Source organism: Apus apus, chromosome 2, assembly GCF_020740795.1.
Source record: "Apus apus isolate bApuApu2 chromosome 2, bApuApu2.pri.cur, whole genome shotgun sequence".
Lineage (NCBI taxonomy): Eukaryota > Metazoa > Chordata > Aves > Apodiformes > Apodidae > Apus > Apus apus.
The window spans coordinates 120867147-120890673 of record NC_067283.1 but is presented as its reverse complement, the minus strand read 5'-3'; the positions used below and the strand labels follow the sequence as shown (position 1 = coordinate 120890673).

At 37.8% G+C, this 23527-nt stretch overlaps 1 protein-coding gene across 2 annotated transcripts in view; it reads left to right on the top strand.

Moving 5' to 3' along the window:
• The first annotated feature begins 240 nt into the window (after window positions 1-240).
• Window positions 241-23527, top strand: part of ARMC1 (armadillo repeat containing 1) — a 32746-nt gene continuing 9459 nt past the window's right edge. Inside the window, exons 1-3 of one of the 2 annotated variants that reach the window (XM_051612627.1) lie at window positions 241-334; window positions 2529-2729; window positions 6961-7052. In XM_051612627.1, coding sequence (XP_051468587.1) covers window positions 2538-2729; window positions 6961-7052 — 284 coding nt within the window. In that variant the 5' untranslated portion in view covers window positions 241-334; window positions 2529-2537. Of the gene's footprint in view, window positions 335-2525; window positions 2730-6960; window positions 7053-23527 lie in introns of both variants that reach the window. The other variant, XM_051612625.1, reaches the window with a different exon arrangement.

The window sequence follows — 23527 nt, the reverse complement described above, 5'->3', positions numbered from 1 at the left end:
CTACCCGGCAGCCACCGCGCCCCGCTGTGACCGCGGGACCACGTGATGGCTTCTCGCCAATAAGAGGGCGCCCCTGGGGGCCGAGCGGCGGGCTCCGCGTGCCTCCCGAACTACAGTTCCCGGCATGCGCCGCGGGCGGGGCGGCCAATGGCGCCGGCCGGCAGCAAGGCGCGCTGCGAGTGGCGCAGGGCCGCGGGCGGGCCCGGCCAATGGGGCGGCTTGGTGCTGGGGGGTGCCGGGGTCGGAGCGGGCCTGGCGGGCGCTGGTGCCGCCGCCGCCGCGGGCCATGGGGGCGCGGGGCTGAGCCTCCCGGCCGCGCTCGTCTCCTGCCGCGGTACGGCAGCGGGGAGGGGCCGCCGGGGGCGGGCGGGCGGCGGTGGGGCCGGCGGAGGGTCTGTCCTGCGCTCCAGGGCCGCGTCCCGCGCCTGCCCTGGGCCGGTTGCCGGAGGGTCTGTGCCTCCGGCGGGCGGGAGGTGCGGGAGCGGGGTGCTGGGGCCTCGTGGCGGCCGAGCTGCCCGCTCAGGGAGCGCCCTGGGTGGGAGAGGCGGCGGGAGCTGCGGCGGGCCCTTCCCCGGGCCTTGCCGGGCAGGACGCGGCGGAAGGTGAGGCCGACGGAGGGATCTGCGCCGGCTTTGCCAGGCTTTTGTCTCAAAGCTGCAGGGAGAAGGAAGGAGGTGGTACCCGGGTAACCTCTCTACTAGGCCTCCGCATCGTAGACAACTTCTTAAAGCTTTTAAAACAGCGTGATTATTTTTTTTTTATTTAAGAATGTTGGGGCCCTGAGCTTTCATAAGATTGGCTGTTAGCGGTGGTGAAGTTAAGGGCTTCGGTTGCCTCTTCAGTTGTGGCTGAGGAGGCAGGGAGGGGGCACTGGGGAGGACATGGGTCTCGCTCGGCCGTCCTGCGGGGGTGGAGTAAAATTCACGCTCTTTCAGGAGACTAGAAGGGAAAAGGCAAAGGATGATTGGGATGGAGAGAGTTGTAGGAATAGTCTGGTGCTCAGGATGCAGAACTGGAAGTTAGAGACATAGGTTAGCACCAGCTCTGTAACTGATTTTTGGCTTTGAAGTTTTGAGTGAGTGCCTTTGCCGGCTCTGCAAAGTGCTTAACAGAGAGTTGGTTTGGTTGGGGTTGGTTGTTTGTTTGTTTGGGCTTTTTTGTTGTTTGGTTTGGTTTGTTGGGGTTTTTTGTTTAATTTAGAGTTGTGTGCTTTGGAAATATAAATTATTGGTTATTGGTTTGGCTGCCATATCTCCCAGTTGGTTTATTTTGGACTTGTGATAGTCAAGAAAAAGAGCCTGGAGACTAATCATGGACATGTACTTCTCACATTAGCTCTCTCTTCTCTGAAGAAAGGACTGTTGACTTAAAGGTTAACAGCAGCTTTTTCTGTGTGAAAATATCAGATGTTATGATAACCAAAATGCTTATGTATGGTTTGTTGGTTTTGATGAGTGTGATAAGTTTGTGTTGCTGAAAGGCCTGCCTTCACTAAGAAGACAATATAATGTTTGTACGATATTATTGTTTGAAAAATTACGTTGAAAGAATGTGACCACTTACAAATTTATTTTTATGTAGAGGAAAAATGATAGAACACAAGTTAGCAACACATTTACTCACGTTTTTATGCCTTCAGAAAAGTTACTTGCATGAGTTGGTACTGGCAGCAGCAAGACCACGGTTAACATTCATTAGTTTCAGAGGCACATAATTAGTCTTTTGAAGGAAACTAGTTTTTTGTATCAAGTTGTAGTCTTTTCTCTGATTAAACTTAGGCTTTTTTTTTTGCCTGTTAAGCAGTTATTTCTTTATTAAACAACTCTGCAATCTGATATTCTAAAGCTAGCACGTGTCTCCTTTGAAATTGATACTGTGGCTTGGACTTCAGCAGCAGCAGCAAGGCGTGACTTGCTTTCTTTCTGGAGATGGTCCTAGTGAAAAACTAACCCATGCAAAACCCACCCTCTAAAACCATTTTTGCCTTCAAGTATGCCATTTCACGAGTTATTTGATATATAGATTCAGATTGAAATTTAATGTTCACTGCTCTTGATGTGGAGTTAAAAGTTTTTATGGCTTTTCTAGTTCATTTTTGTGTTAAGTGATTATTTTGAAAGGTACTCTGGAAAGATTTTGATTTTACGTGTTTATACAGGAGGATGTTTATAGACTCTAAGGTGCCTTGTGAGAAAAAGATGGATTTCTGGGAAATACTTGTCAGTATAAGCAAAACAACACAAACCTACTCCCATAAAGACTGGCTGAAATTATATATAGGAAACAAATAAAAATACTACTAACTAAAACTGTTCTCTGCATACAAGTTTTACATTTCCATTTTAATTTTGAGATCCACATTGTTACCAATTCCATCCACATTCCATGAATTCTAGTCCTTGGATTTTTTTTTTTATACTTTCATTCTTATAACAAATCTATGTCTCTTTGCTTTTGTCTTATCATTGTTTTAATTGATGGTAGGTGTTGTGGTATTACGAATACAGAATTATTTTTTTTCTCAGCAGGTATTTTGGATGCATGGTGCAGGAAAAATGAATTCTACTATGAGTGAGGAGCCTGATGCACTGTCTGTTGTTAACCAGCTCCGAGATCTAGCAGCTGACCCATTGAACAGACGGGCCATTGTTCAGGATCAGGGATGCCTGCCGGGTCTCATTCTGTTTCTGGACCATCCCAACCCTCCAGTTGTTCATTCAGCTTTACTAGTAAGTATTCTAGAGAGCAATTTGTGTGTCAGCAGGACGTTTTGTGATTTTGTTAATATGCCTTTTAACAAGTGAAAAATGTAAAAAATAAAACCTGGTTTTATGTTGATACTCATTATACATGTGTTTTTTTAAAATATGTCTTTCAAAAATTTTATAGCAGTAATACATTATCCTGTGGAAATTTATGTGTTTTGGAGGAGAATAATTTACATTGCATTTTTTCCCTAATGCAGCTATTTTAAATTCTGTGTGGAGTGAGGTAAGAGCCCTTAAATTGCTTTCTTCAGATGAAGTCATGGAGCTTGGTAAATATACACAGTGATTTGACATTCATATTATAAAAGACAAAATAATTTTAAAATCATAGCATAATTTAGGTTAGGAATTACCTCCAAAGGTGATGTAGTCCAATCCCATGCTCAAGTTAAGTGTACTGACATCATGGCTTAGTTATATCTGTTTGATTCTTGAACGCCTTGAAGGATGGGGATTCCGCAGTCTCTCTGGCACCCTGTGCTGGCATGTGACCACCCTCATGGTATCAAAACCAAACAAACCAACCCTGCCATGGCCCTGAGAAAGCAATTCAAAATCTCTTAATATCCAATACAACTTGTTACAGCTTTTTTGTTTCTTCAAAGTCCTGATTTCTTATCCTGAGTCTAAATACCAGCTTTAAAAAGTGAATTTATTGCTTAGAAACAGGACAAGCAAAAAGAAAGACTTTGTTAAAAGTCTTATTCAATCCTGTAATGAGATTTTAAGTTACTAAAATTTATATGGTGCTCAGTTTTCCATTTTTATGTCATTATTGAATTTTAAACAATCTGAAACTAAAGAATAAAGAGCTCTGCCTTTTCTTTATATCATTAAGAACTACCAGTACCATAATTCTGTGTTTTTTTTCCACTTCTGTAGTGGATGCCAGTGGACTTCTGGGAGTTACTTCATTGTATCTGATACTCTTCTGGATTCAGGGAATGAGGCCCCGTAATCTAGGAGACCTGTGTGCTGCTTAGTGGTTTCCAAGTTAGCTGTGCCATAGCATTTGGCAGCCTATAATATTCTTCACTGGAAGAACTTTGAGTTGAGGTTTCAGTTCTTGGGAATATGTTGTATTTGTTTTCTTTCCAGTTCAGTTTCCTTGGGTTGTGGTCTTAAAAGTGGATCTTGTTTGGATGTCTCACTTTTGCTTTTTTGGGGCTGTGTATTCTCTCTGCCTGCATGAAATTTGGTAATGAATCTGTGATCATGTTACAAAAACTAACTCTACATAGAAATAACTGACTCAGCCTGACTGATGAGGGCGAATCCAGTTTACAGTGTAGTTCCACAGCCCCAGATGTTACTCAGGTTGTGTTGTAAGGACATCTTGTTGGGTGCAAATGTGAGACAGCTGTGTTGTTCCATTTAGTGATAATCTTACAGTTAGAGTGGATTAAGAATCAGGATTTAGAGGAGCCCATACTGTATTCCAGGACCCTGGCTGCCGTCAGAAATTGATCACTTTACTGTGAAAACATGTTCTTTGTCTGCTACTCAGACTCCTTGTGTTCATGAGTTCTTGAACCTTTTAAGTTTTGTAGCTTTTAATATCCTTGCTGTTACCTTTTTAGTCTTATTTTTTTTTATATTTCTCCATTTTGAAGGCAATTTTTGTTTTTCTAGCTGTATCATTGGTCAAAAAGGTGCTTCCATTTGAATGGGAATTGTTAAATGTAATGACTTTCCATTAAGTTCGTACATAATAAAAGGATGTACAGCACTGATCTACAATCTCTCGTTGCATTATTGTGATTCCCATAGCTAAAATTATGAATTATATGTATGAATCATAAGAGTTCCTTATTTAACTTTTTTAATCTGTTACAGAATCTTTCAGGGAGGATGTTTTCCTCCCCATGTGCAGTTGCAGCTCAGTCCTTTCTTCTGTCCAATCATGATGTGGTATATTTTTTTATAAGTTTCTCTAGTTTTGATGCCAGGAATTCTTTATGGTACACTTCAAATACTAAAAGTTTTGCATGTTTAAAAAAAAATAAATAAATATGGAAATAACCTAGGCAATACTCCTTTTTTTGGATTAAAATTTTCAAAAACAGAACTCTGAAGTTAAGAAACTACATTAACATTTCTCTTGCAAAACATCAGAGGTGTCTTTTGTTATTAAGATTGACAACTGTGTTCTTTTTTATATTTAAGTACAGAGATAGTTCTATTGATTATGATGAAATTACTTGTGAGCTTAGAGCTACCGTAAGCAAGTGTTTTGCTGAACAGAGGCTGAGCCAAAGTCCGTAATAGTTATCTTCCTTATGGCTTTGGTAAACTTCAGTGAACAGTATATTTTAGCATAAATTACCTCAGTTCTTTGAAGGTGCAGACCTTTGTGTCTCCTGTGGGGGCAGAAGGAATAGCACTTCCTAGTGTTGAAAAATCAGATCATTTAAGTTATTCTGATAACTTTTTCTTTGGTCTTATTTTAGAGGAAGTTACATATGTGTGTGAAGAATATGTAACAGATGGAAAAGAGACTGCCTACATTTTGACTGAAATAATAGCTGTTAAGATAATGGGTTTTTCCTTGTCCAACAACTTTACATCCTTACGAAGGTGCCTGAACAGAGATTGATCAAAATGAGGTCTTACATGTCTTAACATGAAAGCTAGTAGTTTGGAGGTGTCACTCAGATATTACCCCATTGTTGGAGAGTAAGAAATAAATGCATATATAAGATTTATAAACTGTAATTATTGATACTGTTCCACATCAGGAAATGGCAAAAAAAGGCATTTAGAGTTTTTTTATGTCAGATAGCAGCCAGACTCTCTCAAATGGCAATCAAATGGTCTTGAGTTTTACCTAATACACACTGAATACGATTTAGAAAAACCCCAGATAATTAGAGGTTGATCTGTGAAGGGATTAAGGAATGTGCTATTATTTTTAAGCCATTATTGAGCAGCATAGCTACTACATGGCTATATTTACAAAGAATTGGTGCACTTCTAAACCTTGCTATCACAAAACCTATGGGTTTTTTCATAACCCATATGAAACAACCCATGGATTATTTCATAACCCATTCTATCTGTGTATTGTAGGATTTTGCAAGTGCAGTTCATGTACCTACATCAATAAAACACTAATTAAAGCACAATGTGCAGTACACCTTTGGAGATTCCTTTAAGAAAACTTTGTCAGCACTAACAATAGAGAGATTAAAAGAAGGACTGGCATTTTAACTGTAAGAGTATTATGTTAGGAGGATCATGCAAGTACGCAGTTACTGACTTGGATCAGCAATGTGAAGTTATGCAAGGAGTCTACCTTGAAAGTCAAGTAAACAAAACCTTGGACAACAAATAACTAACTGCCCTGTTTAGGTAACAGTAACCTAATTGGTTTGCTGCTGCTTGTATTATTCCTGCTTTGGGTGATGAATTTTGCAATTAGTCTTCAGAATCGTAGAATTATTTAGGTTGAAAAAGATCTTTAAGGTCATCAAATCCAACCAAGTACTGACATAAGCTATGTCCCTCAGTGCCACATCTACATGTCAAATGTGGTAGACTTCTTTCTGTGGACAGCAGAAACTTGATGGTGGTGAGTTTTTTAGTACTGAGGAAGCCCACAGAATTAATTTACATTCTACTAGAGGCATATAGTATAAAAATTACTTTAGATCTCAGATCACAAATGTTTCTTGGAAGGGACTTCTTGAAGTCACTTGCTTCGACTTCCTGCTTGAATTTGGACTGTCACCAGTGCTCCATCAGGTCAGTTGTAGCTTTGTCTCAGTGATCCTGCAGTCCTGCTAGGTCATCTCTTCTGGTGTTGAACTACTTTCTTAGTGGAAAAACTTGTTAGAATACTTGGTTTGAACTTTCCAAGCTGCAGTTTGTGGCTGCTCCCCCTTGTTACATTGTCTGCAGCTGTAGAGGAAATCTTGGCTTTGTTATCTTTGTAAAAGGCTTTTTGAGTAGTTGTAGACAGCTGTTAGATTGTCCCTTAGACTCTCTTAGCTGTTGTAGACAAGCTCAGTCTCTCAACCTTTCCTCATAGATTAGATATTCTATGCTTTCTATTTATTAGAATAAAACAAGGTGGTAATGCTTGTCTTCTTACTAGAACTCCTGTTGTGAATGTCTTGCAGATGTCCAGTACATCAGCATTCCTTTTTATTATTGTACATCTTGCTGATTGACATGGTCCCCTTCCTTTCAGGCTCTCCGCTATCTGGCAGAGTGCCGTGCCAACAGAGAAAAGATGAAGAGTGAACTGGGGATGATGCTCAGCTTACAGAATGTCATACAAAAGTAAGTTTATGATGGATTGTTGGATCCAAAGGGTGCAATCGTAACATTCTGATGCAAAGGAAAACTTTGACTATTAATTTTTACTGTGAATTTTTAATACTGTGTTCTTCCTTGTTGAAGTTGGGTGGCTGCAAGCAATTAATGCTTTTCATTGTACAGTATAGCAAAGTAATTATACTACAGTCTACAAGAAATACCTGTTTGAAAGGGTTTTTTTTGCCAAACAATAGATTTCTTGCCCTTGTTGGATATGTAAGTTTGTCTCTTCCCTTTAGGTTCTCTTACAGTCCTTCTCATCATTGTATGAGTTCCTTGCATGAGTGTATTTAGTGAAATTGGATGGCATCTGCCACATTTATTCTTTGAATCCCACTTTTGAGAAGGGAAGTTGTATATGCAATGTATTTGTTTCAACATGTTTTGAAGGTATGCATCTGCAGTTTGTGGAGCAAACATCTTGCAGGTAGACTAGAAGTTGGTGAGGTTTGCAGTGATCTCTGATTTCCTTCTAGAATGTTTCAGCTGGGTTACATCACTTACAATTTGTGACTGTTGGATTTCAAGATTGTTAATTGTTAAGTCTTGAATACTGGAAGATGTGTGGGTATATGCATAATGGAGAAGATGCTCATATGCAGTTACCAATAGAAATTAATATGATAAACAAAGATGAAAAATTATTAGCAAAGACACCTCTGACCTACTTAAAAAATTAGTCTATCAAATTTAATTTGCTATCAGGTTATAAAAAGGTAATTATTTTACACACGGTTTGGTAGCAGTCTGGTTTACTGCACTTTTCTGATGTGAGAGACTGTTCCATGAGGGAGGATCGGTCATATTGTTGCGCTGAGATGTGTCTCAGATGAATGTTTAAAACAATTATTTAGAAAACCATGAAAAACAAAAAAAATTGTATATTAAAGATTCAAGTGGAAAGCTTTTGAATCTTTAATATGTTAGTTGAATCTCTAATGTATCACTTGTGGTGTAAGTTACAAGTTTCTTTTAGCAAAAATGCAAGGCTAGACTTTGCTAGTTCCTCCATCACCAGTTTTTGGTGATGTATCTTTTTCTGATGCTGCTTATGTAAAAGTGTGAACCTCAAAAACTGGAGGTGAAATTCTGGTCTGTTCACAAGTCTGGTGTGATACATGATCTAAGAAAGATTAGAACTGTTTACCTTTTAAGTACTTTATTAATTCTGCTGAAACGAACAAGATTTATGTATTGACATGAAGTTCAACATTCTGCTTAAATATCATTGTGTTCCTCACCTGTTAACCAAGGATTTAAAATGAGTGTCTTATATAGGATGATGAACTAAATTACTAGAATTCAGAAGTGAGTAGGTCTCAAGTGTTTGAAGAATGTAATAATTATAACTTCTTAAAGTTATAGGTGTTTTTATAGAATATATGGGGAAAAATGGAATTAACTATTACAGTATTCACCTTTTTTAAGGACAAGCATAATTGATGTAAAACATGCAGGAGTCTTGCTACTTTTATAACAATGGTTTGTTTAGGTAATAACAAGCATGTATTTCAGAAGAGGTTTGAGTATAGATTGTCTATCTATATAGAGCACAGAGACATCCTGAAGTTATTGAAAGTAGAATGGTAGTTCATTATCAGTCTCTGCAGCTTACAAATATTACTCGGGAAGCAGTCATAATTAAACTTTTGTTTAAAGAATTTTATGGAAATCTCTTTGGCAACATTTTTTTGTGCTTTTCAGTTTCAAGGACTGAAAGAGTGTGAAGTTCAAAAGCATGCAGAAAAGGAGAGATAAGTCAGTAAAAACTGGAAATCTTGTAGGTGTTTTTTTTTCTAGAAAGCTCTTTGGCAAGAATAAGAACGTGCATTTGATTTGTATGCTTGTAACATTTGGAAAGTGTGATATCATGAAAATTTAAATACATAGCATCTTCAAACACAAGACTTTGTCATGTGCTTGTCAGGATTTTAGGCTTTAATGTTGACAGGAAATGCTGAAGCTAAGCTTTGTATTGCCTGCAGAAATATGGAGAAAGATTGTAGAAAAGTGCTGAGAAGATCTAGAATTATTTTTGCCACAAAAAACGACAATGGTTTGGGGTTGTGTTTTTTGTTAGAAAGTCTGTAGGGGAGAAAACAAGGTCTCTACCTTCAGATTTGCTATACAAAACAGGGATTCTAGCTGTTAATGTGATTTCAGTTTATCAGAAGATACTGTAATCCTCTGAACTAGAACTAAACCTTAATAAATGCAGTAATAAATGCTTTAGTCTAAATGACTTCATGCTGTGCATTCCAATGTACTTTCCAGAATCTGCATATCTAGCTCACTGCTGTATATAATCTAAAATATTTTTATTATTTCCACAGTGTACTTGGAATTTTGGTTATTTTTTTGGTGATGTGTTGTAAAATTGGAAAGGAATCTTATAAAGAGATGAGCTTCTTTTAGCATTCTGCTTTCCAGTTATTGCATATTTCTCTCAAGTGAGACAGACCCCAGCATCTTCTGAACTAGAAGTTGTAGTCACTGGCTTTTTGCGCTTGGCAGGTTAAGCACATCCTGTAGTCTGAATCTTTCTTTCATCAGGAATTTTTTGACTTTCATTGACTTCTTACTTAAGTAATACCCTGTGGCATTCCCTGCTCAATACTGAGTTATGACTAACAGTATTCTGCCACTGATAAAGCCGTGTTATGTCTTCTCAAGCAATGAAATGGAGCTCGTGTGCACAGAGACAGGTTGCAAACTGAGTATTTGTCATATTTCAGACTTAAGTTGATGTTCAGCAGCACTGAATTGACACTCCGCTTAGGAAGTTGAGTCTGTTTAGAATGCCAGTTCTCTTTTGCTTTCAGTTACATAAGTCTTCACATTTGAGGGCTTTTCTCATCATGTCAGTTTTTTTATAAACCTTGAAGGTGTCTGTATTAGAGACTTCGAGTTCAGGTGTGGAATTTCTTGTCATGACCTGTCTATTGTAACCAGTTTAACAGATCTTTTAAATGGTCGATGCGATCAACTGGAAAATAGTGGCAGTTGCTACTTTGGATTTCTTGTAATAGTACATGGGGAGGTTAAAGTACTATTTCCTTCATAAGACTACTGCAGGTTAGAGTTGAAATTAAATGCTACCTGTTTATTCAGTGAGAAGCAGTAAATTATACTCTGTACTGCATCACAGAAAACGGGTAGGAAATATTTGAGTCACCCAAGTTTAACTAGTTTCTTTAGGTACCTTCAAGTCTCATCTCCTGACTTATCAGTCCCCAGTATTACCTCATCAGTTTTTTGGTATTTGCTTGTAATAAACATAGCTCATTTGTAAAAATCATTTTACTGCTTAAAATGGATGTCTGGTTCCTTAGCTGATACTAGATTTTACCTGAAGAACAAAGGATTGGTTTTAGAGTCACTGTGACAGTGACAAGATGTACAAGCACTAGTTTTTGCTAACAGAAGAGTAACAGATTTTAGATGTAGACACTGGAGCTTGTAAGCTCTAGAGCAGAATATGAAATGTCAACTCTGAGTACAGAATAAAAATTTGGAGACAAGGAGATATTTATGTATTTAGGATTTTTTCAGACTGAACTTGATTTGAAACATGTATGACTTTGAGATACTTCGAATTAAGGCTTTATAATCTTCCATGTTTTCTAGGACTTACGATAAGCATTTTGAAGTTTCATAGAATACTTCAAAATGTTTTTCAAATATAAAAATTTCTGTTGCCCTACTCTATACTTGCTGTTTTTTTCCTTAGAGGAAATTTCTTTTTTTGTTCATCCACATCTGCTTATTTTTAAATGAAGCTCAATGTACCTTTCCATGTTATAAGCTAGGAGTAATAGCTGCGTTGGAGAGAAATCACACCTTTAAAATCTCTACCTGCAGGCTTCCAAACTTATTTTTCTTCTTTTATGACTGATGCTGCTTTATTGCTGTCATAAAATGTTTCACTCCCTTGCCAGGTGACTATCTGTAAGTGTATGTGTAGAATTGTTTGCGTAAATAGAAGGGCAAGGAAAAATTGGGGCTTGTTGGAGAATGATCTTTCATTGTATTCCAGCAATCATCAGTAGTTATTTAATATTGAAAACTAGTTTGGTTGCTGGCTTTATGAATTGTATGAAGGACTTAATATGTCCGTACGGACTTTATAAAATGTTATTAGCAGCTTCTAGAATTAAGATTCATAGCCTACAAGGAAAATACTAATTTGTATTCAGAGTGAAAGTGACTTTTGATGGACAGTAAAGGTCAAAGTTCATAATTTTTCATAATCTTTATGAGCAGCATAATGGTACTGTTTAAATATAACAAATATGTATTAAAAAAAAACTGATGAAGAGTCAATATACTAAATAGCGCTTATTATGGAACAGCAAATTACTGAGAGTAAAATTCCAATTACTTAGCTAGAAGAGCTTTTCAAGATAGTCTTCCTTTGCCAGAGTGTCAGATTTAACAAGCTGAACTAAATCCAGTGCATTAATCAGCTCTTCCAATTTATTACTTGCCTAAGAAGATTAAGGCAATTAATATGTGTTTAATTAGAGTCCCTTGCAGATCTGGTAAAATACATGCAGTCTATAATTGCTGACTTCTTACTCAATTTTAATTTTTGGTAGTTTTAATTACCTGTACTTTTTGAGAATTTAATTATTTGTTGAGCCAGCAAAGTTTAAATTTATGATGTCTGACCAACAAAACTGCCAGGTATCTCAGGTAGTATTTGTTGAAATTAAAATAAGGATATAGTGTCACTGTAGTTTTATCATTTTTGTTTTGTGACATACTACTTTTTCTCCTTTGTGAGAGAGGAAGATGGGCAAAGGCCATCTATTAATTAGCAAGAAAGCAAACTACATATTTAAAGGGATATCTGATTATGAAGGGGTATTGAAGTATCATAATTGGCTTCAAGATAATACTTTGGGAAATTATAGCTAAAAAATTCAGTAGCCTTCGTGTTTACTGTGTTTATACATTTACGCTATTATTGGAATATTAAATTCTGATCTGCCAAGGGGAATGAAGTGGCTTTTAGAGACTGTAGCAATTTTATTTTTCTATACCTGAATCACTTAGTAGCATTTTTTGGTAATACTTGGTGTGTGGGGTTTTTTTACTCAAAAATTCAGAACTAGTTGAGATTGGGTAATGGGAAGCATGATTCTGTTGCATTATTATTTTTGGACTTTACCATAGTTGTGACTCTGCACTGAGAAGTTGTGTTTTTGGAGAAAAATATGGTTATCCAAAGTTAAAAAAACTTTGGGTTTAGAATTTATTTATAAATTACAGTGTATCACCTGCAACAAGACTAGTACAGATATCTTTGTCTATTCCATGTTGACTTTCCTGGCCTTTCCTTTTCTGTTACTTTCCCAAGCCTCCTTGTTTTACCCACTTTGTAACCTTTTGTCTATTAGAAAGTAAGAGCTTCTGGAAAATTACACTGTTATTCACTGGTGCACTTCTTTGGGCTGTGGGGCTCCTGTCTATTCACTGCTGTAGCAATATGCTTGTTAATAATACATGGTCACAGCAGGAAGACATCTGCAGGCTGTTTTATTCAGCATTGTTAAGCAAAGTGGCTTGAGAGCCCCCTGCCCCACACCTAGTTTCTTTAAGGAATGTTTTTATTGTATATTAATCTTGCATGTTTCAGAAATACATTTTTTTTAAAAAGTTATTTTTGAAGAAGCATCCTCTGCCAAAAAAACCCAATGGAATATTGCCAAGTGTAGGAAACATCAGTATGTCCTCTTCAAATATACCATATTTGTTTTAAGTGGCTGAATGCTCCTTTTGTATGTGAAACAGCTTTCTGATATTTACAGTTTATACACTGGAAGGAGAGGAAAGGTAGGGGGGAGGATGGTTTCAATGCTGTGGGCTACCTAGGTCACTAAGGCATTTATTCAGCAAATGTTTTTGCTCTTTTTGTTTGTCATGTCAAACTGACAAGAGTTCAGACTTTCTCACAGTTCATCAGTATTTTAAGAAATGTTTCAATAATTTTTTTTGTATTTCTTTAGTGTATCTAGCATTATGAAGGACATAGGAAGTCATGATCTCAACCCAGAGATGCAGACACAGACAAATGGTAACAATAAATAAAACACAAAAGCCTTAAGTAGTGAAGTGATAAATCCTGGTTTTACAGTATAGGTGTTAACCTGGACCTTAGTCACAATATAAGTGACTTCCTGGGAGAACCCCATGTTTTTTGTGAGAGAATAAATAAGGTTTAAAGGTGTTGAAAGGTGGATGTTCTTGATAAGAATAGGCCAAGACTTGACTGCCTACAATTTAAATGTAACTAATAATTTAAATGTTGAAATATTACTGTGGATTTATATTTTGCAGGGGTTATTAGAAATGAGCAATCATATGAACAACTATTCTAAAGGTTTATTAGAAAAGGTGCAGTTAAATATGTGCTTACTGGTTTTGTTTGTAGTAGGAATTACATACACATGACAGAAATTGCTTGGTTTCACTTTTTGCTCTTCAAGCTACTACCTTTACCTAATAACATTCTGCTTGGTATCTGGTATCAGGACTGTTGACTGAACAGCTTTTCATCATCTGATGTCTGTCTCAGCTTAATTTGATTACTATACATCATAGGCTCTTTAGTGTACCAGTTGAAGTCAATAGAGTTTCATAGACTAGCTTTTAGTGTACTAGTTCAATACGTTTGCACAGTAGGTGAAACAGTGAAGCAGTTACTTTTGTGCAGCACTTGCAGTTAATGTCCAGCTTTCTTGTTACAACTCTGATGCTACAGTTCTTGATTTTCAACAGTTTGTCCTGCCCTTTGATACAAATATTTCATTTTATTGATATTCAGTGAATTCCAAGTTAACTGGCAAATAGAAAGGTAACAAATGCAATGTTTTTAATTGGTCATTTATGTATGTAAGATTTAGAGACTACCTGTAAGTCCTGAAAAACTGTGGCCTTTAGCTCCTTTATGATGATTGGCTTAATAATATACTAAGTATCGCAAGTTCCATGCCTTGTTACTGTGCCATCAAAGTGCCTGAGTTCTGTGGTGGTGATTTATGTACAATATCTGAAAATACATGTTACAAAATCATTGGTTCCTAGACCTAGAAAAGAATTTTCAGTACTTGTTACTGAGTGAATAGACATTATTCTGGCGTTGCTTTTTTTGGCAGAGAGAGCCACAGTCTTAATAGCTTTGAGTGCTTTGTATTTAAATGTGAAGAAATCAGCTGGGAATTAACTAGCAGCTTTTCATTATAGGCAAGAAATGTGATGAGAATTGTAGAATTAAAAAACTTTAAAACACTGAAAGAAGTTTGAGACTTATAACTTTAATAAAAATACATATATTTGAAAGCTATTTGTGCTCAATCTCTTAGCCAGTTTCTTATTTGTTTAGAAACTGGACCAGGGAATTAAGTATTTTAGAAAGCAGTATAAGCTTAAGGTGTTTTTACTTCCTATTTTTTCCTGCTGACTTTATATTAAAACAGATATGGAACTTGGAGAAACATTTGTTCATAAAAATTGAAATGTTTTATACAGTGTGGCACTGTGTTCTCAAATGTTAAAAAGAATAGAATCTGAATGGGCATTTAATAAAATTGTTGACAGGATGGTATAAAAAAACCCCAATATGGTAGGAAAAAAATACTGTCATGCTGAACTCAGTGCCTCAAGACCTGCCTGATACAGTGTGCCAAAAGGCAGCTGTCTTCTCTTTGTGGTGGGGTTCAGTACTGAGGTGGGAGGGAAGACATGTGGATTGACATGAAAGTTAGACACCCTATGTTGCCATTACTGTTCCTTTAACACTCAATAAACCTTGTCATCAGGTGGTGTAGAAAACATTTTAGAAATACAGTGACCTTCACTGGTTACTATTGAGTTTACAGGACAATGTGCTGAGGTAGGTTCTTTGACATGCTGACTTTTGCTGACAGCTTACTAAAATAAGAGCAAAGAATGCTAAAGATGTTTTGATATAAAAGTAGCAACTTGTGTTGTGCAGGATTAAATACTTCACAACAGGTGTGGATTGACAGGCTGGAGCCATTTATCTATTGAAAAGGGAGTTGTTAGATACTTAGCACTGTGAGGTTGCTCATCTTCCCTTGCCAGTATCATATGTCTGCTTTTTAGTTACAGTGAGCTTGTCCACAGGTGTTGGTTGTCCCTTTTTTTTGACAATCATGATAAATGTCCCCTCAAATTGCACATATTTTATAAAACCAAAAGTGCCTTGGTTACCCTTCTCCCCCTCCAGTGCTGCTCAAGTAAGAAACATAGTAAAGGTGATGGTGTGTGATTAGAGTTTACATAGTTTGAGGTGGGTATTACAGGCAGTGAGTGCCACAAAGGCAAATGCCTCAAAAATGATGAAAATCTTCTATAGCAGTTTCTGAATGGAACTCTTATTTCAGAAGAAAGTGAGTTTTGCTCTGGAACAACTAATGCAAAGTGAGTATGTTACTCTCTATTGGATGTATTTCTATTAAGGACTGTGTTTTTATACTTCATTGTTTTGCCATACATGATACATTATCTTTTTCTGCAAGATTTCCATTGAACTATCAGGTAGGAGGCCCTAATAACTTGGAATAAAAAAAATTGCTAGGGCATGCTATAATTACACAGTACATTATCAAGTCCACACAATTTTTTTTAAGCCTTGAAGCATAATGCATCATGCATCAACCTGTTTTGTATGACTGCTGTCCCTTTGGCTAGCAGTGAAGCTGCTAATACTGGATTTAAAAAAATAAATAAATCCATGGCCAATAAATAAGTAGTTCATGAGTATGAAAACAAGATGTTTAAATAGTTGTTGCTTTCAAAGTTACCTGCTTCAAGTCTCTGCTTAATACATTAATACTGACTAAATTAGCAAATGAGTCAAATACAAAGCTTACACACAGATAAGCCTATAGAGACTAAAACTGCATTTATTTTTCTCTTGTACAGGTTAGTGCTGCACTTTAATTCTTACTATTCACACAGGTTTTGTTTGGGGAAGCCTTTATCTGTAAGCTTGCAAACTTTATTTTCTTAAGCAGATTTCAAGAAAATCACATGAAACTTAATTCTCAAAATAGAAATAAACTGTTGGCATTTTTAAAGATATAATTATCAGGAAAATTCTTTCACATACTATCATCAAATATTATTATATACTTAATGCTATTAACATGCTCATAATACAAGAAGTGATACTTGGCTTCCTTCAAGATGTTCCTAAATGTTTCAGTACAGAGCCCAACTCCAGCACTAACAATACTTCTGCCTGGTTTTTACAGCAGTATTACCAGGAAAGATTAGCTTTTTAATGCCAGTATATGATATCTTCCATCGGAAGGGACCATAAAGAGTTGATACCCTTAAGACTGTTTTTTTTAACCCTGATGAAATTATTTGAAGCCATATGATAAACATTACTTCTTCCATATTAATCTGTGAAATTAATACTGTTCATTGGCAGGCAAGATGTTGGAACTAGCTACTGTGAAATTCAACGTGGAGTTTATGTCTGCTATGCAGACTCTTGTCTAGCAAATGCTACTCTGAAGCCTTTTGAGTTTAGTTGAGTAACAGGCCTTGATTATCTTATTTTATTTTGTTTTTTTAGAAGGAGAATATGACCATATGGTAGATTCCAAGCTGTGGAAGATCAAAAGTTGATCTTCCATTTAGCATATAAATAGCAAGAGTTAAGCAAAATTGGATGAATAGCTTGGTTAAACATATGGCATGTGTTCAAATTTGTTATCCCATCCTTGAGAGTTCGATCTTCTTGTGATCAGAGGACGACAGAATGAATCAGGGAAATGTTCTAAGCATGAGTAATTACTCAGTTTGCTAAATGTTTTAAGATTATATCACATTGATTTTACAGCAGTTAATGGGATTGTACTGTGATGTTACTCAGATTTACAATTTATATTTAATATCTATGCTTTTTTGTTTTTCAGCATTGTTCAGAGCATCCCAGTATTTACATGGGTTTTCTCTAAATTTCAAGGGTCAGTAAGCATATGACTTAAATTGAGCCTGAAGTGGCACTGGGAAATCTGATCCACACTCCTAATTTCACTGAGGTATCTCTTGTTCAGTACAACCTCAAGACATGAGGTTTCCTTGTTCTGTTCCAAACTTGGGTTAGTGTCTCCTGGTCAAATTGTCACAGCTACTAGTGTGAGTACAGCCTGAAAGACAAGCCAAGTGACAGGCAGCTTGCAGGTCTAGAAAGCATTTTAGGAAAGTCTCTCTGACCTTGCCTTGTTTCCATGATGTGACAGCCTTGGAATAAATAAAGGTGGTATGTAGCTGGCATGTGGTTGATACCATTGGAGTGCAGTCATGTCACACATCCATGCTGAGGCTGTATGTAGGTGCATCAAGCAGTTCAGCTGCTTGGTTTTTATATTTGGAGATTCATAGTGCTGTGGTTCAGTGTCACTTCAAACTTGCCCATCCTACAGGTTTTACTACTTTTTCTGTTCTACACCTATGAATTATTTTTCCTGTTGTTAACCCACTACTATGATTGTTACGTTGTTGGCCAACGTAAGGATGCTGCTATCTATGTTCTTGGGGATTTTGACATCTTTCTTTTAAGAAATCAGGCGACAGTCCTTTTTTGTCAGCGGCTGTATTGTGTTGTCTGGTCTTAACTGGGTATTTTCGGGCTAGAGGGAACTAAGGTGTACTGTAATGGGTAGTGTGGTAATAACACCGTACTAGGACTGTAAGTGTCTGTCTGCTGAAGTGATGCTCTTTTTAAAGTTGTTTTCAAATGTCTTGCCCATAGCCTGAAATGAGTCAGGAGAGCAGCTATATGCTTGTGAACCCACCATATCATGGGATGCACTAAAAACTCACAAGAAAGAGCAGCATTCTTGGAGATGAGAAAGCGTCTTGCCCTGGCACTGGAGCAGAACAGCCATAAAACCAGCCAGATCAGATAACTGTCTTGAAACAGATTGCTTTTCCTTTAATACCATGCTCTCTCTTTAGGCTTGTCATTCATGCTCAAAGTTTTCATCAAAATCATGTCAATCACTCTGTCTCAGTTCTAGAATCAAGGATTAGTGATTTTCCCACCCCCCTCCCTAGCAATTCTTTGCAGCTTACTGCTCCCTTCAGTTATTGTTAGAGATGGTTTCTGTGTTTAAATATGGGCTCTAAAAGAAATTGGTCACCTGGAAACAAATAAATTAGTGGTCTTAAGGCATAGCTGATACGAATATCAATTTGTTAGACATTTTTAACCATAATTAAATAAAAATATAAATCTCTACTAAGTGTATGCTTTAAGGTTTATAATACAGCTGCATTTGCCCAATAATGTATTAATTATAATTCATTCTTACTTACACTTTTTTGTCATATAGAATACTGTGGTTATTGCGGTGATTGAGGTTCATAATGGAAATAAAATGATGGCTGAAAATACCACTACCTGGGATCCCAGGGTAAAATACTAGTTCTGTCTTATAGAGGTAGTACTTGCATGTATGAAAGGGATTGGAATAAAGTGAAAATAGCTACTTCTACGTGGTTGTAAGTTTTTTACAAACTTTCTTGAAAAGTACTTGGATAATTCTAGAAATTGAGTCTATCAAACTAGCATTTTGAAGAAAAAATTATGCGTTCAGTCTTTTATTACATTCACTGTAAATCACTTAGGATGAGACTGTAAGTTAAATCTGAAAGTTGTTTTTACTTTTAATTTATAAGCACATTATTTAATATGGGATTCAGCTGAGGTCTTGTCAAATATCTGAGCTTTAACGTGGATAATGAAGATATTTTTGTTCTTCCAACCCTTCATATTTATTAGACTTGAATTGTTTAGTGGATTTTTAATTTTTTTTAAGATCTGTGCTTTAAGGTTCTATTTTTCTGTTAGTATCTCAGCTCCTACAGATATCAATACAGGAAATTTTACCTGATCTGACTTTAAAAGGTTGAGATCTATGTCTTTAGTTTCGGGGATTGGGTTAATCTTTCCTTTACCACTGCTAGCTTTCTTTGCTTTTACAGACCAGCTTTTACTATAAATTTTGTGTGTTGGTTTCCCAAGTACTCAAGAGCAAGAGCACAGTGAGCCATACGTGTGTCCCCCTTTTCTGATTAGCTGTAATGCAGCCTTTTCCCAGGAGCTGTAGGGCTCTATGCCAAGCCCACCCCTTATGGGCCCATGCATACTGAAAATATATATAGTGTGGACACTTTTCATAGGAAAGTGTAGTTACATGTGTGTCACGATCCTGTATTCGGATGTGTGGCAATTTTTTATGATCTTGCCAGGACAAAACAAAGATAACACAATATCGGGTACTATGTCCTGCAGATAGTCTTTGGCTAATTACCAAGATCAACCACTGCAAAAGAGGAGGTTGAGACAACTGGCACCACAGGATTAGTTTATTGCAGTGAAGATTCAGTCCTAGGAGGTGGCTTGAGGCTGGCACTCTGTCTTTTCCTGCTAAGTCGCTGGTTTTCATGAGATATAATGGCCTGGTTATCACTGGATATTCTGCTCCAAGCACCAGCTGTAGAACTCCTTTGTCTCCAATCTCAGCATGGCCCACAATGAACTCCCCAGTTCTCAGGTACACATTGCAGGGGGGTAAGCAAAACAATTGGGTGGGTTGCTGAGACATCTCTTTAGTCCATCAGCAAATCTTGTTTAACTCTTGGATGTCTCAAGACAGACATCAGATATCCTGAGTGCCTGAATACATCACTTACCTCTTGGATTGTTTGAGACAAGCACTGTACATCCTGAATGTCACAATGTGTATAGGTGGTATACTGCAAATACACTGTTCTAGTATGGAATTTTTCTGGCTTGGATCTTAACAGGGTTTCAAGGAGCAGGCTGTTCTGTAACAGAAAGAGTCTACTTCTAATTTCCCTCTTTCTCAGCCTTGGACAGAGAATGAGCTTCAGCATTTCTCCATATTTCCTGAGGTGTAAGTGATGCCCACTTCTAATGCTAGAAGTTGAGAATGGTCTGTCTTATTCCTGAGCAACCCTGGGGAAAAGGTCCATCTGTTCAAGGCTGAAATTTGTCCCTAGATTACAAATTGAGGACTCTTGAATTATACCAGGCTTTGTTGCAAGGGTAAAAATATAAACTCCTGAGTGAGCTTATATACACTGACATTTTGAATTGACTTGAGATTAAAATATTTCTTTAGTAGTCCTGTGTGATCTCATTTTTGGCTCTACACTCAATTTATTGAATATAATTATTGTCCTAGGTAAAATGACAAAAGTGCTATAGATTGTGGGAGAAAATTTGGAGCAGTGTTTTCCTAAAATTGATGTCCTGCTCAAACCAATAAACTACTGGATTTTTAAGTTTTGTATTATAAGTTTTTAAATTTTTATTAGGTGTAATGAGCTCAGTAGCTTACCCTTGATGACTGTGGCTAGTAAGATTATACTGTAAGCTAAGGTGAAAACGCCTGAAATACGAACTGGAAAATTGTTTAATGACTTTGAGAATGAAGTCCCCTTTTCCATCTAGCCTTGCTTTTAGTTCATGATGCCTTAAGATAAAACAGTTTAGCACAGAGCATTGAACGGTTGGCAGGAAAATGGAGTATGTTTTTGCTTTACTTATACAAAAGCTTTTCTAAAATGCTCTTAACTGGAAAAAACAGATATCCACAAATAGATAAAAATTGATATGCTCCATGTACATTGCTCTTAGAATTTACCTAATGACTTCTCAATTCCTAGTATGTGTTCACAGACTCACAGGATGGTTGAGGTTGGAAAGGACCTCTGTAGGTCATCTGGTCCAACCCCTCAACTCAGGCAGGGTCGCCTAAGCCACACTGCCCAGACCATGTCCAGATGGTCTTTGAAAATATCCAAGGATGGCAACTCCACAGCCTCTCTGGGCAACCTGTGGCAGTGCTTGGTCACCTTCACTTTTGATATCAGTGAAAAAGTGTTTCCTGATATTCAGAGGGAATCAGCTGTGTTTCATTTTGTGCCCATTGCCTCTGCTACTGCCATTGGCAACTACTAGAAAAACTTTGGTGCTCTCTCTTTGCACAGTTGCTTCAGATAATTATATACATTAGATAAGATGTCCCCCTGAGCCTTCTCATCTCCAGGATGAACAGTCCCAACTCTTTCAGCCTTTCCTCATCAGCCCCTTAACCCTCTATCTGACACTTCACTGGATTCTCTCCATGTCCATCTCTCCTGTGTTTTGGGGAGCCCAGACCTGGACACGGCACTCCAGGTGTGGCCTCACCAGTGCTGAAAAAAGGGGCAGGGTCATCTCTACATGCTGGCAATATTCCTCCCAATACAGCCTAGGACACTGTTTGCCTTCTTTGCTTCCAGGGCATTTTCCTGGCTAATGTTGAGCTTCATGTCCACCAGGGTCTTCTCTGCAAAGCTGTTTACAGCTGGGATTGTTCCTCCCCCAGGACAGGACTTAGCACTTCCCACTGTTGAACTTTATGAGGTTCATGTAATTCCATTTCACCAGCCTGTAGAGATCTGTCTAGTGGCAGCATGACCCTCTGGTTTATCAGCTGCTCCTTCCTGTTTTGTGTGAACTGCAGACTTGCTGAGAGGCCACTCTGCCCCATCATCCAGATCATTAATAACAGTACTGAACCAGATTGGACTCAGTATTGACCCATGGTGTTCATAGTTAGATACTGGCCTTCAGCTAGAGTTTATGGCTATGATCACCACCTTCTGGGCCTGGCCATCCAACCAGTTTTCAATATACCTTGCTGTCTGCTCGCCAAGTCCATGCTTCATCAGCTTCTCTATGATGATTAGATAGGAGACAAGGTCAAAAGACAATATGCACTGGTTTCCCCTCAGTTACAAAGGCAGTAATTTCATTGTAGAAGGCTGTGTGGTCAGGCATGACTTCCTCTTTGTAAATCCGTGCTCACTCTTAACTGGTAACCTCTTGTTCTTTGTGTGTCTGGAGGAAGTTGTTTCCAGATTTGTTCCATCACCTTCCCAGGGGTCAAAATGATAGCTCAAAGATTATCAAGAGCCTTGACCTTTCATCAATGGGTAATTTGTCATCTTATTGTGGGTAGTGGACAAACTGAGCAAATACAAGCAAAAGCAGTATCACTGTAGAAGTTAGAATTCCAAAATTAAATGACACAACTCTCTTCCTAATAGAATCTAGGATGTAATTGAATCTCTGGCAAAGGAAGGTACCCTCTTTAATTTGAAAACCTCCTGTCTCTAGGTTATAAACTCAGTAGAAACACTCCAATGAAATGCTGTTATGTTTGTTACTTGTTTGGCTAATGTGTCTGTAGAGCACAATGTATGCCTCTAAGGAACGCATGTGATAGTTTCTGTGCCTGTGCATGGGGTCTGCTGTACTTAGAGCAGGGATATGGCTGCATCTGTTTCTTCTGTTGTAGGAGTGTGTATGTAATGTACACATATGTACATACATGTTTATTTAAAAATATAGCTTTAAAAAGGATAAGATTGTGTTTTACACACACATATAAAAAAACACTACCCATCATATATATTTCTAAAAGTATATCTTGTCTTTCTTCAAAAGGGGAAAATCCACTGTATTAGTCTTTCTCAGCCTTTATGCTTTTTCTAAAGAAAGAAGCATAACTTTCTATGTTATCTTTGTCAGATGCAGCTATGCTAGGAGGGTTGTCAGGGCCCTTCTATTACCACTTCTGGTGCTGTGTGTATACTCAAGTTACATGCTGGTTGTACAGCCTAGTGCTATGTGCTGCTTACACATTCTTTCCAAGCACATGCACTTAACCCACATCACATACACCTTTGGAGTTGTAGCCAATAATTTTTTGTGTCCTTTAAGTTTAGCTAAAACTTAAAAAAAGTCTTTTTATGCTAATAAAACCACTGCAGCACTTGGCCTGTGTTTACAAAGTTGTTTTTAATTGTGAAGAAAATGAGAACTATTTTTTGTATCCTTTTCTGGCAGATACAGCACATGTCACTTAGATTCTATGTTCACAGTACTTCTTATACAGTCATCCTTGGGTGAACATAATGGAAGGACAGGCAGCAATCTAGGATGACAGGAATTCAAGAAGACTGAAAATTAAAGGCCTGGGTTTCTGACAGGCATCTTCTGAATCTTGCTTGAAGTAATATGTTACTGCCTCTGAAAGAGATGGTAACCAACTCTTAGCAACTTCCTTTGCTCTACCTAGAGACTTCCATTTCCCTAGCAGAGTAGCAGAACACTGGTCATAGAGTCATAGAACAGCCCATGTTGGAAGGGACCTTGAGACATCATCTGGTCCAACCTTTTCTGGGAAAGAGAACCTAGGTGAAACTAGCACGCTGTCCAATCTCATCTTGAAAGCTTCCAGCATTGGGGGGACTCTGCCACCTCCCTGAAGAGATTGTCCCAGTGACCGATTGTTCTCAATCTCAAACTGCATAGT